At 57.0% G+C, this 13,500-nt stretch overlaps 1 protein-coding gene across 1 annotated transcript in view; it reads right to left on the bottom strand.

Annotated features, from left to right (window-relative positions):
- EBF4 (EBF family member 4) overlaps positions 1 to 12,798 on the bottom strand; it is a 39,258-nt gene extending 26,460 nt beyond the window's left edge. The window contains exon 1 of the mRNA XM_039911729.1: positions 12,559 to 12,798. Within this exon, the coding sequence (XP_039767663.1) occupies positions 12,559 to 12,698 (140 nt within the window). The 5' untranslated portion in view covers positions 12,699 to 12,798. The remainder of the gene's footprint in view (positions 1 to 12,558) is intronic.
- Between the last annotated feature and the right edge of the window lie 702 nt (positions 12,799 to 13,500).

A 13,500-nucleotide genomic window follows, 5' to 3' on the forward strand; every position in this document is an offset into this window, starting at 1 on the left:
GAACAGCTCCTTGAGCTCCCCTGGCCTCGGTCTCCCCCCGGGCACCTGCCCCTCTCCCCCTGAGCCCCAGAACCACTGGCAGCCGGGGGAAGGGTCTCTTGCACAGGGACTGTCTTGGCCGAGGCAGAGGGGATGGCTCTCTTGGCATCCTCTGGAATGGACCCTGGCCGAGGTGGACCCGCCGACCGGAGGGCCCAGACTGGGGGGCCGCTGGCAGGGAACCGACACTTGGTGCCCGCCGGGGCGTGGCGGTGGTAGACCAGCGGGCCGGAGGCCCGGCGGGCCCGGTCTAGGGGATGTCGCCGGCAGGGGATGGACATTTGACGTCCTCCGGGCCGGGGTAGAGATGGACCGGCGGGCCGGAGGCCGGGAATGTGAGCAGGGAATGCGTCTGTTATAATAATAACATTTACTGTGGTATTTGTTAGGCACTTAACTACGTGCCAGGCACCGTACTTAGAGCCGGGGTGGATACAAGCAAATCGGGTTGGGCACGGTCCCCTGTCCCACGCGGGGCTCACAGTCTCAATCCCCATTTTCCAGATGCGGTAACTGAGGCACAGAGAGGTGAAGTGACTGGCCCGAGGTCACAGAGCAGACGCGTGGCGGAGTGGGGATTAGAACCCATGACCTTCTGGCTCGCAGGCCTGTACGCTACCCAGTAGGCCATGCTGCTTCTCTAATATTGTACTGTTCTACTGGACTCTCCCAAGCGCCTAGTACAGTGCTAGGTGGTATCCTCTGGGGTAGGGTGGAGGTCGACCAGCAGGCCGGAGACCCAGCAGGCCCGGGCTGGCGGTAGTCTGTCCAAAGTGGATGGACTGGATCTGCCCATCTGCCCTCAGGCGTTGGGAGCCAGAGCCAGAGGAAGGAATCGGGGCTCCCGCGTTCTCATCCCGGGTCTCCACCAAATTCACACTACTGCTCGAATAACAGTAACACTTGTGGCATTTGTTAAGTGCCAGGCGCTGTATTAAGTGCTGGAGTGGATACAAGCCAGTGGGGTCGGACACCATCCCCGTCCCACGTGGGGCTCTCAGTCTTCATCCCCATTTCGCAGGTGAGGGAACCGAGGCCCAGAGAAAGCGACTTGCCCACCATCACCCAGCGGAGAAGTGGCGCAGCTGGAATTAGAAGCCGGGTCGTCTGACTCCCGGGCCCGTGGTCCACCCACTAGGCCACGCTGCTTCTCTCCGCTCCAGGGTGCGTACTGTCCCTTCTTAGGGTCCCACCCGCGGGGAATAATTCGGTCCGGCCCGGCCCTCATCTCCAGGCTTAGCCCCCCGGTTTACTACCGTTGCACTGTGCTCTCCCAAGCGCTTAGGACAGTGCTCTGCACACAGTCAGCCTCAATAAATACGCCTGAATGAAAAGGGCCAGACCCCCTCAGCTACGACTGCCCCCAAGCTCTGCCCTCCCCCGCCTCTCTCATCCCCCTCCTCTCGAGCAGTCTTTACTGAGGGCTCAGGCACTGCACTAAATACTTGGAGTCGTACGACCAGAGCCAGCCACGTGACCGCCAACACTCCGGGGGCTTGATTACAACCTCAGATGAGGAACCGACGTTCCTTCCCCCAGAGACCCCCGGCGAGCCCTCATCCCGCCGAACCCCCCCCGTCCGTCGTCCCGGGGCGGACACCGGCAGGCTCACCCCCTACCTACGCTGGGCCCTGGGCCCTCGGCCCCTCCCCGACCGGCCGGACACCAGGAGCGACGGTCCGGCCAAATCCTGGGCTCGTTGGACCGGCCCACGACACGGTGGAGGACCCCCGGGGCCCGCTCCCTCTGTCCCCTTCCCCCCACAGATATGTTCATTCATTCAATCTTATTTATTGAGCACTTACTGTGTGCAGAGCACTGTACTGAGCACTCGGGGGAGGACAGTATAACGATAAACAGACACATTCCCTGCCCACAGTGACCTGACAGTCCGGGAGGGGCGGGGAGGTTGCTGCAGCCCCGGGAGTAATAATAATAATAATTATGGTACCTGTTAAACGCTTATTTTGTGCCAAGCCCTGTTCTAAGCACTGGGGTTGATACAAATTAATGAGGTTGGACACAGTCCCTGTCCCGCATGGGGCTCATACTCTTCTCCCCATGTTAAGCGCTTAGTACAGTGCTTAGTAAGTGCTCAGTAAAAACGCCTGAATGAAGCAGGGAACTGAGGCACAGGGAAGTGAAGTGACTTGGCTAAGGTGACACAGCAGGCGTGTGGCAGGACCGAGGTCCTTCTGACTCCCAGGCCCGTGCTCTATTCCCCAAGGTGGGAACTGGAGAGGGGGGCATCCCGAGGACGGTCTCGGGAGAGGGGGGAGCTGGAAAGGCAGGGGAGAACGCCCCCTCTGAAAGGGGCCGGTCTGCCTGATGGGAGGGTGGAGGCACCTACATTAATCATTAAAGAAAATGGGAGCGTTTCCTAGCAGAGGGGCGCTGGGCACTTCCAGGAAAATCCATCCCCTGCTCCGCTGGCGGCTCCAAGAGCCTCTCCCACCGGGGACGGGGCGGGCGGGGGCAGGGGAGGACCACTCCGCCTCGGCGTCTCTGCCCCTGCGCTGGACAACCGACCGCAGCCAGTTAGGGCTGGGGGACCTGGGGCGGGAGGGGGATGCGGCCGAGGGAGGGGCCGCCAGACGTCCCAGGCCATTTCCCGGGCTCCGGCCCTCTCTCACCGGCCCTCGGGTCTCCGGTGGGAGCTGCCCAGCTGGTGGCACTGCCAATAGTGACCAGTCCAGTTCTGCCCGCCCAGACTGGCCCAATCTGAAGGGGAGGGGGTGTGGGCGGGGGCTCCCCCTCATTTCTCCCTGACCACTGGGCAGCCACATCGATCCTGGAGCACCCTAGCTCGCCCAGACATGCTTTCTCTCTTTCCCCCTCTCCTCTTCTCTCTCCTTTCTCTCTCATCTCTCCTTATCTCTCTCTCCCTCTCATCTCTTTCCTTCTCTCTCCATCTCATCTCTCTCTCCCCCCATCTCTTTCCTTCTCCCTCCCTCTCATCTCTCTTTCCTTCTCTCTCCCTCTCATCTCTCTTTCCCCATCTCTCTCTCCTTCTCTCTCCCTCTCATCTCTCTCTCCTTCTCTCTCCCTCTCATCTCTGTCTCCCCATCTCTCTCTCCTTCTCTCTCCCTCTCATCTCTCTCTCCTTCTCTCTCCCTCTCATCTCTCTCTCCTTCTCTCTGTCTCCCCATCTCTCTCTCCTTCTGTTTCCCCATCTCATCTCTCTCTCCCCCCATCTCTTTCCTTCTCTCTCCCTCTCATCTCTCTCTCCTTCTCTCTCCCTCTCATCTCTCTTTCCCCATCTCTCTCTCCTTCTCTCTCCCTCTCATCTCTCTCTCCTTCTCTCTCCCTCTCATCTCTGTCTCCCCATCTCTCTCTCCTTCTCTCTCCCTCTCATCTCTCTCTCCTTCTCTCTCCCTCTCATCTCTGTCTCCCCATCTCTCTCTCCTTCTCTCTCCCTCTCATCTCTCTCTCCTTCTCTCTCCCTCTCATCTCTGTCTCCCCATCTCTCTCTCCTTCTCTCTCCCTCTCATCTCTCTTTCCTTCTCTCTCCCTCTCACCTCTGTCTCCCCCATCTCTCTTTCCTTCTCTCTCCCCCTCAACTCTATCTCCCCATCTCTCTTCCTTTCATCTCTCTCTCCTTCTCTCTCACACATACAGTCGATCGTATTTATTGAACACCTACTGTGTGCAGAGCCCTGTACGAAGTGGTTGAGAGCGTACAATTTAACAAAATAGCAGATACATTCCCTGCCCACCACGAGTCTACAGTCTAGAGGGGGAGACGGACATTAATATAAATGAGTAAATTGCAGATATGCGCACACACACACAAACACACACAGAGATACACAGTTATTATTTTTGGTCAGATTGCCACTGACAATGATTTTCACCTCTGAGTTTGTCGGAAAAGGCCCCTCAAGGTCCCAACCACACCATGTATAAACACACACACACATTGTCCCTTGTTGAGTTGTCATGTGTGCTGTTGACAGAGCCTGACGTTGTTTGTGTCTTCGTCTCCTTGTCTCACGATTCTTATGAAGCTCCTGCTTGAGAAGACCTTTTTCTTTCTTGATTCCGTGGCCGAATTGTACATTCCAAGCGCTTAGTACAGTGCTCTGCACGCAGTAAGTGCTCAATAAAGATGATTGAATGAATGATTGCAGTGTGCCAAACTGCTCTCCCCCTGACAACTGAATGGCAGTTTTCATCTGCTCTGCAACGTGACCTAACAGAGAAGCAGCGTGGCTCAGTGGAAAGAGCCCGGGCTTGGGAGTCAGAGGTCATGGGTTCAAATGTTGGCTCAGCCACTTGTCAGCTGTGTGACTTGGCGCAAGTCACTTCACTGCTCTGGGCCTCAGTGACCCTATCTGTAAAATGGGGATTAGGACCGTGAGCCTCACGTGGGACAACCTGATCACCTTATATCCTCCCCAGCCCCTAGAACAGTGCTTTGCACATAGTAAGCGCTTAAATGTCATCATTATCGTCATCATCATTAACACTAATAATAATTATGGTATTTGTCAAGTGTTCACTATTTACCAAGCACTGATCTAAGCGCCGGGGTAGATACAGGGTAATCGGGTCGGACCCAATCCCCGTCCCCCTTGGGGGCTCACAGTCTTCATCCCCATTTTACAGATGAGGTAACTGAGGCACGGAGAAGTGAAGTGACTTGCCCAAGGTCACACAGCAGACAAGAGGTGGAGCCGGGATTAGAACCCCCACCCTTTGACTCCCAAGCCCGGGGTCTTGCCACCAGGCCACGCCGCTTCCAGCCATGTTTCACGGCGTCCCTAAAACACTTCCTCTGTCCTCCTGGCTTCCGGGTTCCCAGTGTCCGCTCGCCACACAACAGCTCTTGGGGTTTTCTGCTGTTGTCCATTCTCCTCACGTGTTGCCCCCTCTAGACCGGAAGCTCGTCGTGGGCGAGGGAGGTGGGTTATATTGTTCTGCCGTCCTCTCCCGAGCGCTTAGCCCAGTGCTCTGCACACAGTAAGCGCCCAACAAATAGCCTTGACTGGCTGACCGACAGCTGAAGGGTTGACTTCTTTCTAGGACTTGGGGGTTCGTGACCCTATTTTGCCATTTGATGGGGCAAACTGTTGTCCTCTGTCCTCTCCCAAGCGCTTAATGCAGTGCTCTGCACATAGTAAGCACTCAATAAATACCACTGAGGGATTGATTGATATCCATCATTTATTTATTTATCGGGTGGACGTGAAGTGCTTACTGTGTGCCGGGCGGGGTACTAAGCGCTGGGGTAAACACGAGCTCATCGGATTGGACACAGCCCACGGCCCACATGGGGCTCACAGTCCTCATCCCCATTTTACCGATGAGGGAACTGAGGCAGAGAAAAGTGAAGCGAGCCGCCCAATTTCACCCAGCAGATGAGGGGCAGAGCCTGAGATTAAAACCGAGGTCCTTCTGAATCCCAGGCCCGTGCTCGATCCGCTAGGGCACGCCGCTTCTGTTTATTTATATTAATGTCCGTCTCCCCCTCTAGACTTTAAGCTCGTTGTGGGCGGGGAACGTGACTCCTGACTCCGGTCTACTGCGCTCTCTCAAGCGCTTAGGACAGTGCTCTGCACCCAGTTAGTGCTCAGTAAATACTACTGATTGATTGATCTGGCAATAGCGCTTAGCTCCGTATTGTTTAAGGAGGCTTTTGGCTTTGTATACCGGCTGCTACATCACCATGGCTTTTTCAGACGTCTCAGCTGGCTCGAACACCTGGCCGATTCACCAAAATCGCTTACACTCCAGGCGGACCCTGTCTTATGGGGCACATTTTCCCACCGTCTTAGAAGCTGGAGATTGGGATTCGTTCCCCAAACCTCTGGAAAAAGAGGAAATTCCTTTAGGTGCTGTCATAACGATACACTGAGCGTCACCAAACTATTGTTTAAGCCCTCCTTTCCTCTTCTCCCACTCCCTTCTGCGTCGCCCTGACTAGCCCCCTTTACTCATCCCCGTTCCCAGCCCCTCAGCACTCACGCATTTATCGGCTGTCATTTGTGGATTAATTTTAACGTCTGCCTCCCCGTCCAGACCGTTAACCTCGTTGGGCAGGGAGTGTGGCTGCTTATTGTTGTATCGTCCTCTCCCAGGCGCTCAGTACAGTGCTCTGCACATAGTACAGCGCTCAATAAATACTATTGAATGAATGAATAATATGATTATGAATCTTTCCAGGTGCCTGAAAAAGTTGAAGCTTGTTGGGCTGACTCTGACGGTGGTTTTTCAACTTTGGCGAAGAATCTATGCCACTTAGACAGCCTTCTCCTGGGCTTCGTAGAATACCTAGTGGCAGGACAGCTCTTTCTGAACCCCTTTAAACACCTATCACTTTCAGGGTCTCCCTTCACTCATTTTAAGATATTAATTTTCTTTCTTCAAAACGGATGGATGCAAGCCTTCTTAATCCTCAAATTTTACCTGGAGGCAGGAATATATTGACTTCTTCTGTGAACCCGTTGCTGGGCAGGGCTTGCCTCCATCGGCTGCAGAATTGTACATTCCAAGCGCTTAGGACAGTGCTCTGCACACAGTAAGCGCTCAATAAATACTCCTTAATGAATGAATGAATCTGTCGGGGTCACTTGCACTAGGCATTGGGTTCATTCATTCAATAGTATTTATTGAGCGCTTACTACGTGCAGAGCACTGTCGAGGTGTCAGACGGGGCCCTGGCCTGGGAGGCGGAAGGACCTGGGTTCTAATCCCGAGCTCTGCCACTTGTCTGCTGGGTGGTCCTGGAGAAGTCCCTCCGCTTTTCCGTGCCCCAGTCCCCTCATCTGTAAAATGGGGTCGAAGACTGTGAGTCCCCTGTGGGACTAAGGACTGTTGTCCAACCCGATGAGCTCGCATCTGAGCCTGCGCTTAGTACAGTGCCCGGCACCTAGTAAGCACTTAACAAATACCAGAGAGAAATAATAAGAAGAATAAAGAAAAACGCCAGTAATTTCTGGATCGGCGGGTCGGAGAAATTCCAGGAATTTCCATGTTTCCCAGGCTGGGAGCCTCTAGAGGGCAGTCAGCGGCAGATAGGAATTTTTGAACCGCTGCCTCCGGGATGTTGGACGATTTTTACAATCTCTGGAGTTGGAAATTTCCCAGAGGGGCCAAAGCGCATTAATAATAATAATAATAATAACGACGGGATTTGTTAAGCGCTTCCTACGTGCCAAGCACCGTTCTAGGCGCTGGGCTAGATACAAGGTCATCGGGTTGTCCCGCGTGGGGCTCACAGTCTTCATCCCCATTTGACAGGTGAGGGAACTGAGGCACGGGGAAGTGAAGGGACTTGTCCAAAGTCACACGGCTGACAGGCGGTATTCCAATCCCCTGCATCCGGGTTTCTCGCCGTACCTTCCGGCAAGGCTGCTTACAATCCGTTGAACAGAACCAGCCTGTCCCAACCTCCCTGCTTTATTTACGCCTTCGGTCTCCCCTCCTGAAGCAGCGTGGGTTTACTGGAAAGAGCCCGGGCTTGAGAGTCAGAGGACGTGGGTTCTAATCCCGGCTCCGCCACCCGTCTGCTGGCTGACCCTGAGCCAGTCGCTTCACTTCTCCGGGCTTCCACTACCTCGTCTGTCAAATGGGGATTGAGACTGTGAACCCCCCACGGGACGACCTCATTACCTTGTATCAACCCCAGCACTTAGAACAGAGCTTGGCACATAGTAAGCGCTTAACCAATCTCATCATCATTATTCTTAGATTATAAGATCTTTGCGGGCAGGGAATGTGTCCATCAGCTCTGTACAGCGTCCTCTCCCAAGCGCTTAATACGGTGCTCTGCATGCAGCAAGCGCTCCATAAATACTGCTGATGGATCGATCGATCGATTGGTGAGGAACGGATTGGACGCCGGCTCCGACCTAGCCAGACATGCCACTGTGAGGTAGTCGGAAAAACTCACACATCCGCAAACACAAAGATCCCTACCGTACTTGGTTGTCACACACACACACTTGCAACAGAATCACACATACCCCCAACACATATAAAGCACTTAGTACAGTGCTTTTCACACCGCAAGCGCTCCATAAATACGACTGAAGAGCTACAAACTCATATTTTCACACACACACACTCATTCCCGCTCACACATCCACATCCACTCTCTCACACACGCTCATTTTGACATACTGTCTCTCGCAGGCATTCGTTCTCTTGCACACTCTCGGACGCCCACTCATTTTCACGCATCTTCCTTACACACTCCTTCTTCCTCTCCCACACACTCGCTCAGCTCCCTTTAGACCGTAAACTCAACGTGGGCAGGGAGTGCGTCTGCTATACCGTTGGGTCGTACTGTCCCAAGTGTTTAATACAGTGCCCTGCACACAGTAAGCGCCCAATAAATGTGACTGACTGCTTCTCCTTCATCTTCTCTTAGGTACTTATTCTTTCTCTCACAAACTCATTCTCATACATCCTCTCGTACACACGCTCATTCTGACAAATTCTCCCTAGCCCGCCTCGGTTAGGGAACGTTCTACCAACCCCGTCGCATTGTCCACTCCCAATCACTTACCCCGGCGCTCTGCACACAGTAAGCGCTCAATAAATAGCACAGATCGATGGCAACTACTCATTTTTCCTCACACGCTCTCTCAGACACACTCATTCTCACGCGCCCTGTTTTGCACCCATTCCTTCTGTTGGACATCCTCTCCTTTTCAAATATTTTATGTCACACCCTCCAATGCGCTCTCCCAGATTTCCAAGATTCCTATCTATTCTCTCCCTCTACCGGTGGGCGCCCCACTCGTCCCCCTCCAACCCGATCAGACGATCGGGTCCTTGACGACCGGGGTTACTTCGAGGCCTAAGGGGTAGGGCTCGGGCGAGGGAGTCAGAAGGACCTGGGTTCCAATCCCAGCTCCGCCACTTGTCTGCTGTGGTGAGACCCTGGGCAAGTCACTTCACTGCTCTGTGCCTCAGTTGTCTCAACGGTAAAATGGGGATTGAGTGTGCGCTCCACATGGGACAGGGACCGTGTCCAACCCGATTTGCTTGTCTCCCCTCCAGCGCTTAGTACAGAGCCTGGCACAGAGTAAGCGCTTAACAAGTACAAACACAATTATTATTACTCAAGTGGGGATGAAGACCGAGAGCCCCTCGTGGGAAGGTCCCGCATCCAACCTGATTTGCTTCTATCCATCCCCCCGCGCTTACTACACAGGCTGGTACATAGTAGGTGCTTAACAAATATCACGGTTATTATTATCGCTCTTATTATTATATTAGGGAGAGATCACTGATGCCTGAGAAAGGGGGAGACAGGGAGGAGATAGGGATGGGTAGGGGGCGACCGGAGCCAGCAGATTGACGGCACAGCCCCACCGGGTTCCCTGAGCGAGAAATTTCAGGGTTTCTCTCCCACTCTGGGGAGGCTCTGCAGGGCTGAGTCTCCAGGAGAGGGAAATTCAGGAAAGGGAAATCCTTTTCATCCCATCTGAGATGGAGGGGAAGCATCCCTGAAATGAACCTGGCTCAGATCCCCCTCCTCCAGGCCCCTCGGCACACCCACCCAGCAGACACCCCGTCCCCCGCTCCCGCTCGAGCCCCCAGACTCTGTGAAAGGGTGAGTTAGCGGGAGAGGGAAGGTTAGCGTGGACGCAATTAAGGGTGTGAGTGTGAGCAGGGAACGTGTCTACCAACCCTGCGCTCTCCCAAGTGCTTAACCCAGTGTCCTGCACACCGTAAGCCCTCAATTAATCCCACTGATTGACTGATCAGGGGATGGGGGTCTCGGGAGCGAAGACAGTTAGAGTCTGGATGGTTTATCCTCTATCCTCCCAAGCGCTTGGTACAGAGTTCCGCACCCAGTGAGCGGTCGATAAATACAACTGAATGAATGAACGAATACCATCTGAATCTTGCCGAGCCCCCAAGAGCTCCCGTGGGATCCTGGGTTCACCCTGCCCCACCAGACCGCAAGCTCGTTGTGGGCGGGGGATATGTCTGTTTATTTATCGGTCTACTGCACTCTCCCAAGCGCTTCGTACAGTGCTCTGCACACAGTAAGCGCTCAATAAATACGATCGAATGAACACGATCGTGCTTTCGGGGAAGCGCGAAAAGAGGCCGAGCAGAGGTAGAGCCAGCCTGGACACAAGTCCGGGCAGTTCAGAGAGGAACCAGGAACAAAGCAACGAAGCAAAGCCAAAAGGTTTCCTCCTTCCACGACCTCCCTCTACCCGCTCCTCTCCCCAACCATCATTCCAAGACGAGGCTTTCCAACTTCCTCAGCCGGTCCCGGGTCTCCACCCAGCTCCCTCCTCCCCGCAACTCCCGAAGCAAACTTCAGGCCAAGATAAGAAAGGAGCTGGAGACTATTCCAGGAGCCAGAACAGTCTTCTGGAAGGAAGATAAATCCACGGGGAGAGTTTCCTCCCTCACAACGCTTTCTCCTGCCCTGGCGCTGGACACGGGATGGGAAAGAAGCGAGGACGAGGGAGGAGGAGGGGGGAAAATGCTAGGGCAGGGTGGGGAGCGGGGGTCCGAGGAAGCCGCATTAGGAGGAGATGATAGGTTTAAGGAACAGAGGAAGCTGGGCCGGTTAGGGGACTGAGGGGCAGTAATAAGTCAGAGGCAGCTGGGTCCAGGGGTCCTTAAGATGGTGGCCCTGAGGTTAGCTTCACTGAGGTCGGTCGCAGGGTCGGGGGTCAAAGGGGCCTGGTCCAAGAGTACCACAAGGTCAAGGAATCAGAGGGCGCCATCTACAAAGAGGTCAGAGGTCAGAGGGAATCATGGGGTCAGAGGGAGTCTGGCCCGGGGGTGGGTGGGGGGGGTCACAGAACACTGGGTCCAGCAAGGTCTTAGTACCAGTGGTCACAAAGAGCTGACTTGGGGGTGGAGGGGAAACTGAGGGGCAGAAAGTGTATATAAGGGTGGGGGGAGCAGTTTTGGAATCAGAGGGAGGGTCTGGGAGGGTCCGAGGGCAAAAGGTCAGAGGGACCCACGTCCAGAGAGGCCACTGGGCCTGAGGGAACTGGATCTAGGGGAGCCAAAGGGGCAAAGAGTCGAAGGGAGCCAAGGAAAGTCCCGAGGTCGGGGTCAGAGAGGGCTGGTCCAGGGTGCCACAGGTCCAGAGGGTCAAAGGGAACTGGATTCAGGATGGCCATAAGATCAGGAATCAGAGAGAACCTGGCCCTAGGTCCCCAAGTCAGGCGGGTAAAGGGAGCAGGGGTGGGGGTGGAGTCGACCGGTCGGGAGGCAGAGGTAGACTGGGCCGGGGGGGGGCGGGGGGGGGGGGGCGGTCCAGAGGGTCGTAGGTAAGCTGGGAGGGGGTCGTGATCAAAGCTTACGAAATCACGAAGGGAGTGGGAAGAGCAGACACGGAACTCTTACTCAAATCCCTCACGATCAAGGTGGGGGGGCACCCGCGGGAGCCACACGGTGCTAGTTTCACCTCAAATCCACAAAAGGAAACACTTCTTTCCTGCCGGAGTGTGAGTGTGTGTGTGTGTGTGTGTGTGTGTGTGTGTGTGTGTTGGGGGTGGGTGGAGGCGGTGGTGGAGGAGGAACTCTATTCCCACAGGAAATGCTGGCAGGGCCCAGGGAAGAGTGGTCCACGCGGGGACCCTGTTGGGGAAAGTTTGGGATGTGGAAGGGAAAGTTTGGAATATTAGATGAGGCGACTCCAGAAAGGGTGTTCCCTTGGCCTGATGTGCAGGATCCATAGAAACGGGGGAGGGGGAGCGGGATGGGGTTGGCCAGAAGATCAGGGGTCAGAAAGCGTCTGGTCCAGGGGACAGAAGGGGTAGAGGTCATCTTGTCTAACTCTCTGCCACTCTCTCTGAAGGTCTCCCCCCCGGATTCAGAGTGGCGGTGGCCCGGGCTCATAACTGCAGGAAAGGGGAGCGCGGGGCCGGGGCGGGTGGGGGGGGCGTCTCTCTCAGGGGCCAGCTCGGCCCGTGCCCGGGTGGGGGGAACGGACGGACGGACGGGACACCGGACCCTTTCTGGGAATCTGTGGAAAAGGCAGGAGGGCCTGGCCCGGAGGCCACGGTGACCAGCAGGGAAGGGCCACTCTTCTTGCCCAGCTCCAGAAGGGGCCAGGGCAGGGGCAGGGGTGGAGGTCGAGGCAGGGGCGGAGGTCGGGTCGGGTCAGAGGCAGGGGTTGGGTCAGGGGTCGGGTCAGAGGCAGGGACAGGCGTTGGAGCAGAGATTGGGGCAGGGGCAGAGGCGGGGGCGGGGATGTGTCAGGGGTCGGGGCAGAGGCAAGGGACAGGGGTCGGGGCGGGGGCGGAGGTCGGGGCAGAATAGAGGAAAGGCTGGGACGGGGCAGGGGCAAAAGCTGTGGCAGGGATCGGGGCAGAGGCAAAGGCAGGGCCGGAGGTTGGGGCAGAGGTCGGGGCAGGGGTGGGGGCAGCGATTGGGGCCGGGGCAGAGGTTGGGCTAGGGGCTGGGGTCGGGGCAAAGGCAAGGTCAGGGTGAGGGATGGGTTACGGGAAGGGAGGCGGCGGGGTCGGGGGTGGGGGGGATAGGGGTCGGGGGTCGGGGGGGAGGGGTTGGGGGGGGGAAGGGGCGTACCTCTGTGCCGCCACGGTGGGGTCCAGGATGCCGGCGGGCAGCGTCCAGGAGCGGGCGGGCCGGAGCCCCGCGGCCAGCGGCTCCTCCTTGAGGCTCAGCCCGCCGCGGCCTCGGGCCGGACCCCCCTGCAGGGACACCATGGGAGACACCGCGCCGCCCACCCACCGGACCCGACCGGACAGGACGGGGCGGGACGGACGGACGGACGGGAGCTCAGCACGGGGCTCGGGGGCCCGGGAGCCGCCCGCCCCCGGACAGAGCGGGCCCACCGAAAAGGGGATGGGGGGTGGCGGGGGACAGCCCGGCGGGGGATGGTCCTGGGGGCCGGAGGCAGCGGAGGGGATCTGGGGTAGACTCTAAGGGAGGGAGTCGGGGAAGACTGGGGGCGGGGAAGGGGGGAGACACGTGGGGAGGGGGCGTGGGGCAGGGGGACCCTCCTCCTCCCACCCCCCCACCCGCTCCAAGTTGGGCAGAGCAGCGACTGTCTTTGCGGCGGAGCGCGCAGACGGGGCTGGAGGAGGAGGAGGAGCAGGAGCAGGAGGAGGAGGGGGAGGGAGAGACGGAGCGAGAAAGAGGAGGAGGAGGAGGAGGAGGGAGAGGGAGGTGGGGAGGGGAAGGAAGAAGAAGGGAGGGGGAGGAGGGGGAGAGGAGAAGCGCTCGGTGCAGTGCTCTGCACACAGTGCGCGCTCACTAAATACGACTGAATGAATGGATGCGGAGGAGGAGGAGGAAGGGGAGGAGGGAGAGGGAGGAAGAGGGGATGGGGGAGAGGAGGAGGACGGCGAGGAGAGGAGAAAGGAAAGGAGGAGGAGGAGGAGGATGGAGGGGGGAGAAGGAGGAGGAGAAGGAGGATGGGGGTCGAGGGCAGAGGATGGGAGGGGAAAGAGGAGGAGGAGGAGGCCGGGATGGGGGATGGGGTTTGGGGGGTGGGTTTCTCCGAGG

The sequence above is a fragment of the Ornithorhynchus anatinus genome, chromosome 4, assembly GCF_004115215.2.
Source record: "Ornithorhynchus anatinus isolate Pmale09 chromosome 4, mOrnAna1.pri.v4, whole genome shotgun sequence".
Lineage (NCBI taxonomy): Eukaryota > Metazoa > Chordata > Mammalia > Monotremata > Ornithorhynchidae > Ornithorhynchus > Ornithorhynchus anatinus.